General features: G+C 39.0%; 2 protein-coding genes across 7 annotated transcripts; one reads left to right on the forward strand and one right to left on the reverse strand.

The window, feature by feature from the left end:
- Nucleotides 1-169: 169 nt before the first annotated feature.
- Nucleotides 170-2,824, forward strand: LOC108257726 (NADH dehydrogenase [ubiquinone] 1 beta subcomplex subunit 1). The gene is made up of 3 exons (XM_047151046.2): nucleotides 170-326; nucleotides 1,336-1,480; nucleotides 1,932-2,824. The coding sequence occupies exons 2-3, from the start codon at nucleotides 1,341-1,343 to the stop codon at nucleotides 1,966-1,968; spliced, it is 177 nt and encodes a 58-aa protein (XP_047007002.1). The 5' UTR covers nucleotides 170-326; nucleotides 1,336-1,340; the 3' UTR covers nucleotides 1,969-2,824.
- riox1 (ribosomal oxygenase 1) lies at nucleotides 2,461-14,357 on the reverse strand. Of its 6 annotated transcripts, none has more exons than XM_047151044.2 (15): nucleotides 14,248-14,357; nucleotides 11,755-11,898; nucleotides 10,978-11,132; nucleotides 10,049-10,148; nucleotides 8,662-8,775; nucleotides 8,308-8,414; nucleotides 7,327-7,434; nucleotides 7,193-7,227; nucleotides 6,884-7,062; nucleotides 6,682-6,786; nucleotides 6,011-6,152; nucleotides 5,357-5,477; nucleotides 4,117-4,216; nucleotides 3,370-3,456; nucleotides 2,461-2,701 (listed from the first exon to the last, which is right to left on the reverse strand). In XM_047151044.2, exons 1-15 carry the CDS (start codon nucleotides 14,311-14,313, stop codon nucleotides 2,633-2,635), a joined length of 1,632 nt encoding a protein of 543 aa, XP_047007000.1. In that variant the 5' UTR covers nucleotides 14,314-14,357; the 3' UTR covers nucleotides 2,461-2,632. The 6 variants fall into 6 exon arrangements, 5 of the variants coding, with proteins under 5 accessions (XP_047007000.1, XP_053531514.1, XP_053531516.1 ...); XM_053675539.1 differs by having other exon boundaries at nucleotides 11,755-11,895; nucleotides 14,248-14,353; XM_053675541.1 differs by having other exon boundaries at nucleotides 14,200-14,331.
- Between the last annotated feature and the right edge of the window lie 1,392 nt (nucleotides 14,358-15,749).

Here is a 15,749-nt window from a genome sequence, read left to right on the forward strand (position 1 = left end):
TGTATAGGAAGTCGCTAGCCGTTTGGGATTCTGCCTTTGTGTGTTTGCCGCTACTGTCCGCCGTCACTGGTATGTACCATTATAATCCTTAGGGATGTTTTAAAATATGTACTATTTTAAAGCACCTCACAGCGTTTAAATTTATTCTAAACTACAATAGTTTCTATAATCTATTTTGTGTCATTTGGTAAGGCTCGTTACAAGTACCCTTTGTTAAAGCTAAGTATTAATAAATAAATATAGTTCAAAAGGGCAATTACACAGTTGGTATGGTCCTATGACCTCCGCTTGAGCAGCCTGATACCAGTAACCGAAGCTAAACAACGGTAAGTTAAAATAAACTATTATAGTAATACATGAATAAATCAATTTGACACTATTGTTAAAAATGTTTTCACTGTTTATTGAATTAGCGAGCAAAGTAGATCATTTCTACTTGAAAATCTCGGATTTTAGCTGAATTAGCTACGCTGTTTGCTAACTAGCGAGCTTTTCGGACCTGTTTGTGTTACTCCTGGCTTTTTCATTGTATTCGTAATATTTTCTCCATCTTCTGGTGTTTCCCCCTTTAGGCTAAAGTTGAATCTCTTTGCTCGCTATTATTACTCTATGTAGACAGTGGAGTAGTTAAGCTAACTGACCGTGACTCCCGGGTTATACCCCCAGCACACTGTACAGCTTTCCCTAATTCTCTCTCTCTCTCTCTCACACACACACACCCCATCATGTCAGCAAGAGCTTGTCAACGAGCTGGTAAATGTAAAGAATTATGCAGTGGAAAGAACTAATGTACTAGAGTTAATAGTTATAGACTGTAAAACAGGGGTGGCATGCATGGGAAAAGCTGTCAGTTAACACCCTGTGTGTACTCCACATTCACTTCACCCTTATACAGTCACTGCTACCCTGTCCATCAGGGGAAACTGACCACTGCTGACCTGATTTATATTTATTTATTTTGGTTAGGGGTTTGGAATCTGTCAGTAATATGTAGTTCTGCCTCGGTGTATCAGGGTTTTTTTTTAAACACCATTTCTCACTGCTAGCTTGAGAAACAGTCTATTACTCAGTTATATATGTGTGTACATGTATACGTATATGTACCTATATGATGCACGTATAGAGTTGCTTGAACTACAGCTGGGTTTTTTTTTTACCCTGTTCCATAGTGCTTATTTCTAGCCATGAACTAACCATTAGTTTTTTGTTCAGTCATGTTATTTGCTTATCCGGACCTTCCTACGCAAATCATTTTATGTAACTGGACGTTTTACAAATTTCAGTGGCATGAGATCTGATATATAATGTGGTCACTGAGTGCATCTGTTGTTCCAGGCATCATGGTGAACTTCGCAGCGATGGTGCGTGAGCACTGGGTGAATGTCCTGGTCCCACTGGGCTTTGTCATAGGCATCTACCTGGACAGGTGGAACGATCAGAAACTGACAGCATTCAGGAACAAGAGCGCCTTGTACAGCAGGTGTGTTTCATACAGGCAGTGTTGAACTGCACCCACAGAAATGGCCAAGATGTCTAGTATCGAAATTGTCATTTACAGCTTGTATTGAAGCTGTACAGTCTAATTTTCTGGAGATGATTACGTGCCAGAGTGAACGTTGTGTCTTAGGGATGAAATTAGACAGAAATTGCATTTCAGTGTGAGACAACTGCAACATACTTATACTTTTAACTGTGATTGGATTACTAGTGCAAGGTGTTATAAAGGTTGATTTATAAACAGGGCTGTCCAATCTTATCCAGAAAGGGCTGGTGTGGGTTCAGGTTTTCATTCTAACCAAGCAGAAGCCACGCTCAACTGATGAAGCAGGTGGAATCAGGTGTGGCTCCTGCTTGGTCCGGCCCTTTCCGGATAAGATTGGACACCCCTGATGAAATGTTGATTAAAACCACAAGATGCTCTTTTGTTGCAGGGAACTGAAGCCTGGTGAGGAATACACCTGGAAGTGAAATCCTCCTCGTGTTTATTGGACTTCCTGCTCTCTTAATTTCATCTTTGTCGTCATCCAAGCTGTAAATGTGTTTTCAATAACATTGGTCATGTAAAATATACTGATACAAAAAAACCCCCCCACTGTTTTTGTACTACTTTCTCTTGCCCTTTGCCAGACATCATTTGTGTTTTTAGTTCAATTCGTGAACCTTACTGCGGAAAAGCATTGGAATAATACCTTGCACGTTTAAAATTTAACCATGCTCATTCCAAGTTGTTTCATACAATAGTCAACCACATAGCTGTATAACCGCTACAGTCTGAAGTGCATACACGTATGTTCCATCATTCATGTTTTTGCAAAAGACCGATGCCTAGCTTGTCCAGGTACCGAGACACTTGCAAATCATTATTGGTTCAAATGTCACAGCGAACACTTTTTCCTTTACAGATATTTGTACATCTGAATCACAATCTTAGACGAGAATATTCTGATATATAATTCTACATCACAGGTGAACATGCATTTTAATAATGAGTCACAAAAGTTGAAGTTCTGCTGAAGTTCAAATTGTTTACTGCTAGATATCAATCCCTTTAATCCTGATCACAATTTTTCCCAAAACCAAGAAAAGTGGAAAAAAGGACTTGTTCTGGACAATTATGGTGAACAGATGAAATTCACTTTGTGGTCAAAGGTTCGGATGTGTGGATCAGTCCTTTTGCAAACAACATCTCTGCCAAGGACACCTGCAGAACGACAGTCACACGCAGAGAACATTAACAACGCTGACTTTGTTTACACATGGATTATATGAATCATATATTTAAAACAGTGATTTGAAAAACATTAGTGAGATTAAAAGTGGCAAACCCCCCCCAAAACATCACAATATGATATACAAAACAAAAGAAGAACACTGGATAGAGACGGCACAGATTCAGTACAATGAACAGCGGCTTGGAGAAAACATATCGGATATTAGATCCTGTAACATGGCAAAAATGGAACTGATTTGAATCTGGAAATATCTATGTAAAGAGATTTGACTTTTTTTTTTTTCTTTTGTTCGGACTAATTTTGTTATATTTATACTTTATTATATTCATTATATTTACAGTGTGGTTTACAAGGTGATATTTATGTGAAAGAGTCCAATTGTAAAAACAAAAAAACTACCAATATCACAGGTAGCGGTGTCGGCTAAAATGATATCATGCCATCTCTAAAGGTGGAAGTCGGTGTTTGAAATGTTTTTAGCTGATCTGCATATTAAGACGTAATACAGCAGTTGACTGTCAGTCTGGAGATGCATTTAAGCACGTGTAAATGCACTCGATTAAAACCTTTTCAAGATACAATCCAGACACACAACACATGAAATGAGCAGGTGGGGACAAACGAGGCTACGTGTTACCTTGTCTTCTGCGGAGTCACAGGGTAAACTTGACACCGTGACAAACTTCGGGTATGAGTGGATCAGGAACTCCACCGCGTCTGTGTGCTACGGGGGACAAGCTCAAACTGAACAAAAAAGCAACACACCAGCAATGAAAATACACAATACAGCTTTAAAAAGGTCCAAAAACGAATGCGACACCTAAATGCTGTATATTCCTTTGACTAAAGGTATTAAAGTTGGGCATTTGTTAGCTGCGCTGCTGTTTCTGAAGCTGTAGGAGATGAAACTGATTGCTATAGGGTGAAGTTTGAGATAAACAACAGTACACTGAAGAAAATTTTTACCCAATCTCAGGAACCACTGGGAGATGAGCAAAACTCGCAAAAAAACATGATACTGCTGCAGAGAAAACGCAGAGCGTGTAAGGGTGAACATGTAGAGCGTATGTTGTAAATAATAAAGACAAAATTAAGCCCATGTACTTTTACTCTCATTGGTTTCTGACTACTCAGACACCTTGTATCATTTAAGTAGGTTTTTTTTTTTTTTTTTTTTTTTTTTTTAAAGGGCAATTTGTCCAGGTGAGTGCATAAAAGACACTTAAATAATAAATTTTTAAAAAGTATGTAAATGAATTAAACAGGAGCAGGCTAGATCACTGAAAGTACAGTAATCTCTACACTACAAACTGTTTATGATACGTTACTTATCACTACAGCACACTGCATCCATATGATCTTACACACACTTCGCAGCTCGTACCTCTGCGTTCATCTCCATGCACTTGAGCTCTGCTTTGTGATAAACTCTGGAGTTCTCGGTGGTGTAATAAAGATGAACCGCCTCACCGTCGCTGCACAGTCTGTGTACAGTAGCACATAGAGAAGAGATTTTTAATCCAATTCCGTCATGTAGCAACGAAAGGCCTCAAATTACAGAAGACCAACAGTACACTTACATCCATATTTTGTGTGTGTGTGTGTGTGTGTGTGTGTGTGTATATATATATATATATATATATATATATATATATATATATATATATATATATATATATATATATATATATATATATATATATATACACACACACACACACACACACACACACATAAACAAATGTATGAAAAATGACTAGGAAAAAAACCTGTGTTTCTACATTCTCAAAAAAAAAAAAAAAAGGAAAAAAAGAGGTACTAAACTATACCTTGTCGATGGGGTGGTGTTCTCAAGGGTACACTTAGGTACCTTCGGTGTGCATCTTTTACCTTGAAAACTTCATATAGTGCATCTTTAAAAATTACAGTCCAAATATGTATCTTCAATCATTTTAAAAGGTACACTACATACACTACCAGCCAAAAGTTTACACACTCATTATTTTTTATTTTCTCCACATTTTAGAATAATAATAAAGTCATCAAAACTCTGAAGTAACACAAAGGGAACTATGGGAATTATGCTGTGATAAAAAATCCAAAATAAATCAAAATAATTTAATATTTCGGCATCTTCAAGCAGACACTCTTTTTGCCTAGAATTTCCAGAAATGTATTCTTGGCATTTTCTCACCCGATTTCTTGAGGAATCTCAAGATGCTGAGATGCTTTTTAAGCAGTATTCATCCGTTTAAAAATATATTTTTTTTGTAAAAAAAACAAACAAACATTAGTTTTCTAATGAAAGAAATGAATACGTCAGCACCGATTTCAAACATTTAATCACACACCAGCTTTTTAACATCATGAGAAACATTTCAGTCGAGTGTCCACAAACTTTTGACCGGTAATGTATATCCGAGTCCATGTGAAATATAACAGTAGGAATAATTCCTTCAGGCTACCACACCAGCGACAAGTAAAAGTACAGTACTATTTTTTTCCTTTCCTTTACTCTATCACATCATACCTCTTCTAGACACACTGCTTTTACACCTGGGATGAAATTCTCCTGCACTAATCACTAATTGCTGAAATCCTGGCACGGAAAAAAGAGCACGCACCTGGCGATTCCTGCGCGGAGGAGTCTTATTTTGGTCGAAGACTTCATGTGCGTGTTCAAATCCACAACCTCTCCATCCTCGAATCGCACAGGAGTGCCGTACACGCTGCTCGCTTTCTCCGCTAGACACACACACACACACACACACACACACACACACACACACACACAGCTGTTAATAATCACATTACATGCTGTACTCTCACATTTTATCAGGTCTGATTTAGCTGAAGTTAACCTGTAATCATTTTTAAATGTTTATTTTACAGATGAGACCCAATTTATGAATAAATTTGTTCGTATACAGCTTTCTGTTTTAAAGGGAGGCCCATTAACTTTCACCCCCAAATTAAGCCTGCCTAGCTATCTGTAATGCTAATAGAAAAATTCTTTTGGGATATCATTTGTCACATAAAAGTTTTTTCTTTCCAAATAAATCTGAATATATGAGAAAAATTTAGCGAAATTAAAAAAAAAAAAAAAAAAATTGTCTTGGCAAGAATTCTCTTTCATGCATTCTTGCCAAGCATTTCAAAATAACCATCTACTCTCTAAACACACAGATGTGTTTGGCTACCCAGCTAGGTTAAGCCTTCCTCTAGCCCACATTACCTAGGTTTTAGCCAGCACGAGAGGAGGAGGTCATAGCAGTTACCTGGAGTTAGCACAGGTGGCAGACAGTCGTGCAGAAACTCGCGTGCTTTCTGATCCACAGCAGCGTCCACCGGAGCATAGGACACTAACTTCTTCATTAAAACCTCCATGTGGGACAAAAATCTGTCTCTACGTGGCTCTTCCTATTCAAACACACACACACACACACACACACACACACACCATGAAGGCTAACGACTGTTGCAGTTAATAAAGCTAAGTCATGCCCTTGCTTCACCATGTCCTAACTAATTTGTATAAAATAGAAATAAGAGGTTTACATATACGGTGCTTTAAAATGGACTGAATGGGTGAATTCATCGTGTGAACAGAAGACACTCACCTGTCAAGTGGAGAAAGAAAAAAGAAAAAGACAGAACCACCAGGAATATCAACAAAATTACTCCGTACAGCTAAACTGCATCGTAATTACACTCAGCATCAACTACTAAACAAGATTTTAAACCAATGAGAAGTCTCACACACACACACACACACACACACACACAAAACAGTCATGAACTTGGAGCTGTAACAAAGTTGTAACTGTTCACGACTCCGCTCTTAAACCCAGCGAATACGTGACGCCATTTTAACGTGGCTTTAATTCCATATGCAGGAGATGAAGTCAGTGCGTGCTCGAGTAAACGTAGAGTGAAATGAACACGACACCTTGTCAGAGTTCTGCACTCCCATGTAGGTGAGGTAATCAAGAGGAAGTCCCTTTCTAAACTCCACATCCTCCTCCATCGCCATTTCCAAAGCAGCTGGCATCACCTGAGGATTGATTGGAGAAGCTAAAAACTTGCACACTAAAGTTCTAAAATAAATAAATGAATGAATAAATTTCTGGGATGAACGTGACAGAAGGTACCTTCAGCAGCAGATCACCCCAGCTGTTCCTCTGGTACGAGGAGATGGTGATGTGCAGGGAGTGGGCGTCTGGGAGGCAGTTGCCCTGGTGAATAAACCCGCGAGGAAAATACAGCAAATCACCCTGCTCCAGCACCACGTCCAGCTCCACGTTTCCGATCTCGGACTGACTGAAATTAGCTGAAGGACGAGGAACGATAAAGAACGATGCCGTCTTTAAGATCAGGGTGAATCCGAAAACAAATAGGTAAAAACTCTGCAACGGTACCGATATCAAATTTTGGTATGCGGTGAACTGAAAGTGACTTACGGCTCGACACGAGTGATAACATGTCATCTTCAGACCTAGAGAGATGTAGAACGCTGACATTAGGCTACAATGCTAAAAAAAAAAAAGAATCATCATGATCAATATGTTTAATTGCGAGGTAACGGCTGACTCACCGTGGGTTATACACTCTCCAGTGCTTCTTCCCTTCCAGCTGCACTACAAACGCCTCAATGTCGTCATAATGTGGTGCGAATCCCTGTGTTCCTGCTGGTGTTAAGTACCTTCACACACACACACAAAACACTGATACTCAGAGTCATCTCTCAGAAGAGTCAGATGAAAACATCAGAGTGCACGAGCAAGCAGTTTTATTTTTCAGTTGAAGTCATAAGTTTACACACCCCTTGCAGAATCTGCAAAATGTTAATCATTTCAAAGCGATCATAAAAATTTAACATTGTTTTTTTTATTTAGTTCTGCCCTGAATAAGCTATTTCACATAACAGATGTTTACATATAGTCTACAAGACACAATAATAACCGAATTTACACATATAACCTAGTTCAAAAGTTTACACACCCTTGATTCTTAATCCTGTGTGGTGTTATCTGGATGATCTACAACTGTGTTTATGTTTTGTGAGAGTTGTTCATGAGTCCCTTGTTTGTCCTGAGCAGATAAACTGCCCACTGTTCTTCAGATCCTCCAGGTCCAGCACATCTTCTGCAAATTTGACCCTTTCCAACAGTGTCTATATGATGTTGAGATCCATCTTTTCATACTGAGGAACTCATACACGACTATTACAAAAGGTGTAAACATTCACTGATGCCCAAGAAGGCGACAAGATATGTTAAAGATTCCCGCCCCCCATTTAGTACTGCCCTTTCGAAAGCTACGCAAGATATTTACATGTTTCCCAGAAGACAAAATATCATGTGATCCCTCTAATTTCATTTTATTTTTTAAAAATATTAAATACAAAATATTTAGCGGGATCTGCAAGCCGTACGTAAACTTGTGACCTCAACATAATGGATTCCTCGATAATAAAGCCCGGCTGTTGTATTATGAAACCGACATAGTTCTTCGTAGTGTACACAGATTCTTGGCCCCTGCTTAAGAGTTTGCTTTAATCAGCGGTTCCTCTTACACGTTGGCTCCTGCCATGCTGCCGAACTTTTCCTGCAGGATGGACAGAACGTTCCACACGGTAGAGGAGAAGGCCTGAGGGTTCAGCATCCGCAGCGAGCAACCATTCTGAGGGCAAACACAAGAAGCGCTGCTGTGGTAATGATAGAAAATGAGGTATTGGAGCAACTCAGAACGGTGACGTGCAGAACGGTGACGCTCGTTTGTAATTAAACGGTTACATTTACATTTATTCACTTAGCAGACGCTTTTATCCAAAGCAACTAACAAATGAGAATGACGTTAAGGTGAAGCATGTTAAACCGTGCACTGCTCTGCCAAATGTCAAGCAGTTGCGTACAAACCATTTACAAACCTCATAGAAATCCCACACCGAGTAGGGCAGAGCTCTTCCTGGAGGATTGTGTGTCTCTCTCTTGCCGTCCGTGTAGCTCGTCACATCCAGATTCACTCCGTACTGGACATCATCCTGGAAGAGAGCACGCAGAGGATTAATACTCTCAACAGATAACTGCTGTTCTAACACCGTTTCAGATGCTGTCATCTGCACAGGAAGAATCCAACGTCTAATTAATAAAACATGACAAGTCGTGCGGTTATAAAAATTATCATCAACAAACAGGCTGGTGTAACGCTCACTATTTTTCCAATAATCTCACGTCTGAAAGTGTTTTATTCCTCTCACTATCGCAGTGATTTGACTGCAATTTTTTATTTACGAAAAAGAAAAATGACAAGCTGTGCTTGTTTTTTTTTTATTCCATGGCACACTACACTTACTGCTGTGGAACATCTGTGAAACCAGGAAATTGTTTCCTATTATCACTTATTTTTACTTGTTAGAACAGCTATAAACAGCTGTTCCCTCATCAGCCTCTGCTTTTTTTCCTCTTGAAAATAATAAGACAAAAACAAAACAAGGCATGCCACATAGAAACAAGAAAGCCGTAAGTCGTCTGTCCTCAGTATTAAAGTCCTCTGTTATGGTTAAATCATGTACAGCATCTGCCCTACAAGCTGTTACTCTAGATTTTAGAATAAGTGCATTACTATACAGTGGGACACAAAATGTCTGAGACCACACTGAAAATCTGGGATCCCCCAGATAGGGCAGTGGTGGCTTGGCGGTTAAAGCTCTGGGTTACTGATTGGAAGGTCGGGGGTTCAAGCCCCAGCACTGCCAAGCTGCCACTGTTGGGCCCCTGAGCAAGGCCCTTAACCCTCTCTGCTCCAGGGGGCGCTGTATCATGGCTGACCCTGCGCTCTGACCCCAACTTCCTAACATGCTGGGGTATGCGAAGAAAAGAATTTCACTGTGCATCTGTATGATTATCCCCCAACTCAATTTAAAACAGAAGGTTTTAGAATTTTGACATATTTTAAACAAAGAACGTAAATGTTCAACATCTTGAATATAATTCTTGATTAATCTTCAAAATTCTTCCTTATATCTAAATGTAAGCAAATTGCTGATCAAATATTGATCATGTTAATTGCTTTGTACAAAAGGTCTGACTTTCCTCATGTCTAATCTCTACCGAAGCGCGTGTTCAGACGATTTGATCTAAAATGGATCATAAGGTTTTGCACAAACTTCTGGAGGTCATACCAGCTCGAGTGCATGCTGTCATTAAAGCAAAAAGGGAGACGTACCAAATACCATGTATTCTACTTCATGTACAGTCAGGAAAATACAGTGATCGTCATAATCAATAGGTTTATCATTACACAGGATAAATTACATTTCTCAAAATGCGGTCAAACTCTGCTGTTGAGAAAAGGCCCTCATAGTAGTGTGGATTATGGCGTCTGATCAAGAGGGGCTTCTTCTCCCAATTATCTCTAGAGGAAAAAAATGAAAAAGACAGAATTATAGTTAATATCAGTTTATAATATCAGTTTATAATATCAGTTTATAATATCAGTTTGATATGAAGCTTTTGTCGTCAGCTCACTTCCACTGAACTTTTCTAAGCTTTTACATCATCAGATGTGAGAATTTATTAACTCGTGTGCTTAAAGAAACTGTGTATGTATATGCAGAAATTTGCATAATTTTGCCTCTGTATTCCACCACAATGGATTTGAAAGTTTAGCCTCCCCCCCCCGCCCCCCCTCCATTTTCACAGGCTCAAAAGTAACTGGACAAACCAACAATCATAAATATTAGGATTATTTTGAATAATTGGATGGCGGGAATGTAATTCCTAAGCGGTTAAAGCAATATTTTTGTTAAACCTCTAGAATTAAAGCTGAACGTCTACACTGCAATCACGTCTTGAGTGCTTCATTTCAAATCCACTGTGGCGGTGTACAGAGGCGAAATTATGCAAATTGTGTCACTGTCCAAATACTTATGTATACTTATGACCTCACTGTGTGTGTGTGTGTGTGTATATATATATATATATATATATAATACATACGTACAGCACGCAGATGACGATTATGTGCAACACAAACAGATCCATGTTTTAGGTTTTTAGGTGTGTAGCTTCTAAAACAAAGTTAATAATATTGTGAATATTATTTGAATATTATTTTAATGGCGGTTGTGTACATGAATTGAGTTTGCGACAAGACAGAGACATCACCGGTTCTCGGTTTCTGATCAGAAGGATTTCTGGCCGAGAAATGAAAAGGGTTGCGTGTGTGTGAACGAAAGCTGTACCTGAAGAAGGTTTTGGCTGAAACAGGATGAATGAGCCACTGAAACAGGATGTTCGCTCGCTCCCTGCTGTTGTCCACTTTACCCAGCTCAGTGAGAAGTGTGTGAAGTGTGTCACTGTTCACTCCATCGGTCCCGTTCGATGCTCGCTGCTCCTCCTGCAAAGTCATTACGCTCCTTAAACGTTCCAGCTAACCACTCTGGTATTTATCTTAAAGCGAATCACTCACTAAATATTATAAATGTTCAGTTTCTACAGGGGTCTCCATACATAGGGGAAATTAACACTTTTAAGCAAAATGTCTTCTTAGCAAAAGTTTTCATACTTAGTTTATAGTACTTTTTTTCAGATGGTTTTTAAGAACTCCTTTGACAGTAGAACATACTCAAATCATTCTCTGGATCGGGAAGCTGTCGCGAGGTTACGATGGACTTCAACAAGAAACATGGCAAGCACATCACACACACATACACATACACACACACACACAACACTGCCAAATTTATTAACCAATTCCGAAAGACTGGAAGTGTTGCAGACCAACGAGAAGTTTCCGTCCACGAACACCCGCTGACGAAGGCACAACCACGTGGTTCTGGCGTACACAGTCCCGTACGTATACAGACTTTTGGGACACTGTGTATATTTAAACTAACAAGAAAGATATATATTTATGAGATATTTTAAGTCTGGACCCCCGTGAAAGGTCTTGGGAGTTTCAGAGGTTAAACCATGAGATAAAGCACTGAAAACTCAGTCGTACAAGGTCACAAACTTACATCGCCAGGCTCATCGTGGTTCTCCTCCTCCTCTGTCTTTCTCTCCTCTGGGATCTTTTTCAACTTTTTCTTGGCGCTCATGCTCGGATTTAATCCGGTCTGCTTCCTCTTCTTCTTTTTCTTTGCTGGAGAAACTGAGGCCTGCTGATAAAAAAAAATGGAATGGAAATGGAAACAAAATAACATTGAAATTGACTTACTATCAGGTTTAATGTATTTCACTCACATTTGCGTCTCAATATGTACTGTGCAAACTGGAAAAAAATCAGCTGCACATATTCTATGCACTGATGTTTTTGTTTTTTAACTTACACAGTGCTGGTCAACTGATACACTGTAGAGCAAAGACAGTAACAGCAGAGTAAAAAAATCACAAAGGAAGTTGTTTTAAACTAGAAATAGTAACATTCAGATAGGAATCATGTGGAGCCGAGTTATGCACAATTCCTTTATTTACACAATTCTTTTACTCATGTCCTGATTTTGGTGTTTTTCTCCTTCTTCCCATAAGAAACTCCAAGGCCTGAATCACCTCCAGTTTTTAAATAAACTCTTCACCGTCTGATATTTTTAGTCCCTTTCATATAGACGTCTCAGGCTTGACAGGCAGAGGACAGGTCTCGTGTTAAATAAAGAATTGTTGACGGATGACACTAAAGGGCATTTAGTCATTTTCCACTTGCAGGTGAGAAAATATTTCTGTCCATCACAACACTTTAGGAAACTCTGAAAGCTGTAGTGATGTATGCTATCATTTTGTCTATATAACGTCTTCATTAGGGGCCTGTACCATGAAGCTGGGTTAGGTGGCTAGCCAGGTAAGCGGCAGTTTAGTTTATGCCAACCCTGAGTTTTAGGTACCATGAAAGTGGCTCGGCTTTTACCGGTGTTCATCGCCATAGCAACTTACGCTTCATGGCTGAATTCTCCGGAGCGGGTTATGTTCTGGGTACAAGAACGCAAACCCAACTTGGACCAATCAGCTGTGAGCAAAGTGACAGAAGTGACGCGACTAGTTCAACTCCCCAGTCCTCCCCAGACTGTAAGAAGAAGAGCACTTCGCAGAGAAACATCTAATTAAAACATTTTACATTTATATTAAATGAAATGACATGAAAGATTTTGGGGTTTTATGTTTTCAATCTGTTTATTCTCATCGTGAGTCTAGAAAAGTAAACGTACGCATTTACACAATCAGCAACGTTCCCGAGCTTTAGCAGAGAGAACGCTGTTGCTTTCTGCGGTTAGTGTAGGTTTAAATTCCTCCTCATATTTCCGCAAATTAATTTCTTGCTTTTCAACCGGAAGTGTGCACACCCGCACTTCCCCATGTTCAACGCTATTGGCTGTTCAGTGCCGACATCACACGTTTATGTGCACGCTCTCATGGACTAATCATAGCTTAAGGATCAAAGCCTGAGTTGACAGAGTATGTTGATAACCAGCGTCATGATACCGATAAAGCCTGACTGGTTTGCATTGGTTTTGTCAGTTCAAAGCTAAACCTGTAACCCTGAGTTTTTCAACTAGCTTCCTGGTACAGGCCCTAGGTATCCATTAGAAGGTAAACAAATGTAAAAGCTACAGTTAGTATAAACACTCACCTGATACTCTTTTATGATACAATATTGTGTAGTGATTGGAATAAATAAATGTATGATCCAATATCATGTGTGACTATATGACTTATCAGCCCAGCTGGAAAAAAAAACAAACAAACAAAAAGAATAAAAACTATCACAGAATTTGTAATGGTTATAATGGGAATTGTATTGGTTTTAATGGAAACTGTAATGGTCCCTGTGGGTCTCTACTGGTAGTTTGTTGCCTTCTATTGGTGGCATGTTATGTCTAGTGGATACCATTAAGGACCAATAACGGTAATGGTTTTAATGGTTATCTGATGGGTTGCAATGGTATTTGTAGTGGAAATTATTCAGATTTCTGTGATGGTTTCTATTGGGTTGGTTGGTTTTTTCAAGCAGGGATGCGTGATGCAGCATTGTGGTAAACTGTGTTATTAGAAACACATCATACATACATATATACACACACATTATATATATATATATATATATATATATATATATATATATATATATATATATATATAAAATATATATACACACACAAGATCATATTTGGTATCACGATAATATCGCAAACCGTGATAAACTGTTCACTTATCGCCCAATCAAAGTCCAATAAAAGCATGCGTTCTCATACAGTACTGTCTTAATCTGGAGAATACATAAGGAGCAATTTAATAGGAGCAAGAATAAAATAAACTATTTTAACCATAAGTTTCTAAAGTAACGTGCAAGTACTAACCTTATTTTTATTAATTGTAGTTAATGCTATTTTGCTTTATTTGGCAGTGTGTATCATTTATCCACATCTGCTCCAAACTGCTAGCATTAGTTACTGAAAACCACATGGACCCACCTATGCTAATGTTCCACACGCTATACTCCAGTTTAAACCCATATCTACCTGTACACGCGCTGTCTTTTCTTTTTCTGACTGATAGAAAGCAAACGCAGACATGTTCCTCTTCATGCTGCCTCAAGCACCGACACGAGACAAGGTTGCCAGATCCAATAAATCCCTTCCTCTACACACTCCTAGTGGATCCTTCAACATTTTTACAGCACGAACCACACTTTCACCCATCAGCACCAATAAAAGCAACTCCCTAAATATGCAATCATCCATCCATCCATCCATCCATCCATCCATTTTCTATACCGCTTATACTACAGGGTCACAGGGAACATGGAACCTATCCCTAGCAGCATGGACAGGATGCCAATCCATCACAGGGTGCAATCACACACACATTCACACACTCTTTTATACACTATGGACATGCCAATCAGCCTACAACACATGTCTTTGGACTGGGGGAGGAAACCGGAGTACCCGGAGGAAACCCCCACACCATGAGAGAGAACATGCAAACTCCACACACACAGGGCCGCAGAGGGAATCGAACCTGGCGGTGTGAGGTCAACGTGCTAACTACTAAGCCACCGTGTGCCCATATGCATTAATGCTGTTTATAAAAATAATAAAACATGGTAATCATGTAAAGGTATTTAATGAAGAAGAAAATACTAAAGGGGAGGGAAACAGAACATAGAAAATGCTGCAGCTATATATTCATTAATCTTGAATAAAACATTAAACGTGCATTTTAAAACATTTCTGTGTCCATCACAATGAAAACCATAGAGTGAATGGTGTGCAAAAGCTTAAAAAACCCCAAACAAAACCAACATGTCACAGGATGTGATGTTTGCACTCATTCCTCACATGGTTTATATGAAACTGCCTTCTAACAGCACATCCCGTTGTGATATATTCTTTACATAATAAATAGCACAAGCAGTGCAGGAGTGAATGCATAAATAATAGAAAAGGGTGTCTTTTTTGAAACATGGCAACACTGACCAGGACATTTCTTCTACGTTTAGATTTGTGCACAAACATCGTTACTTTACTGCCACCTCGTGTACCGGAGGTTAACAGAGAGTTCATGTATAACAGCTTTAAATGCGGCTTGGCAGAGATTGTACAAAATTTTGTATTTATATATAAATAAAATAAAAATATATACGTATAAAATATAGTGCACATCTGCAGTTTACGAAGGCAAAAACATCGAAATGTGTCGTTCTTTTATTTCATAATAACTAACTCTAATTCATTACACTACATTTCGACGTTGAGATTAGTACCCGCTAGATGGCGCCATTTTAGCGCTTAAAAACAACAACAACAACCTCATATATTTACCCAGAATTCATCACGGACCTAGTGTTTGCATAGCTGATTTAACAATGCAGCAGCTCTGCGTTCTTTTTGTTGCCTACCCGTATTTCTACAAATTCCAGATCCTTGTGTATGACTGGCTACCTCTTCTCAGGGTATAAATCCATTTAACCAATCAAATCGCAGATGTTCGATGAGATTACCCAATCCCAGCGCAGGAA

Source organism: Ictalurus punctatus, chromosome 25 (assembly GCF_001660625.3).
Source record: "Ictalurus punctatus breed USDA103 chromosome 25, Coco_2.0, whole genome shotgun sequence".
Taxonomy (NCBI): Eukaryota; Metazoa; Chordata; class Actinopteri; order Siluriformes; family Ictaluridae; genus Ictalurus; species Ictalurus punctatus.

Bases quoted from the DNA above. Each gene is read 5' to 3' on its own strand.
- riox1 (XM_047151044.2), bottom strand. From the start codon at position 14,313: ATGAAGAGGAACATGTCTGCGTTTGCTTTCTATCAGTCAGAAAAAGAA. The intron at 10,149-10,977 runs GTACAGCTTTCG...TTTTTCCTCTAG, and splicing joins TCAGCCAAAACCTTCTTCAG to AGATAATTGGGAGAAGAAGC. The intron at 8,776-10,048 runs GTAATTTATCCT...GCTCTCTTCCAG, and splicing joins TTGACCGCATTTTGAGAAAT to GATGATGTCCAGTACGGAGT.
- LOC108257726 (XM_047151046.2), top strand. From the start codon at position 1,341: ATGGTGAACTTCGCAGCGATGGTGCGTGAGCACTGGGTGAATGTCCTG. The intron at 1,481-1,931 runs GTGTGTTTCATA...CTTTTGTTGCAG, and splicing joins AAGAGCGCCTTGTACAGCAG to GGAACTGAAGCCTGGTGAGG.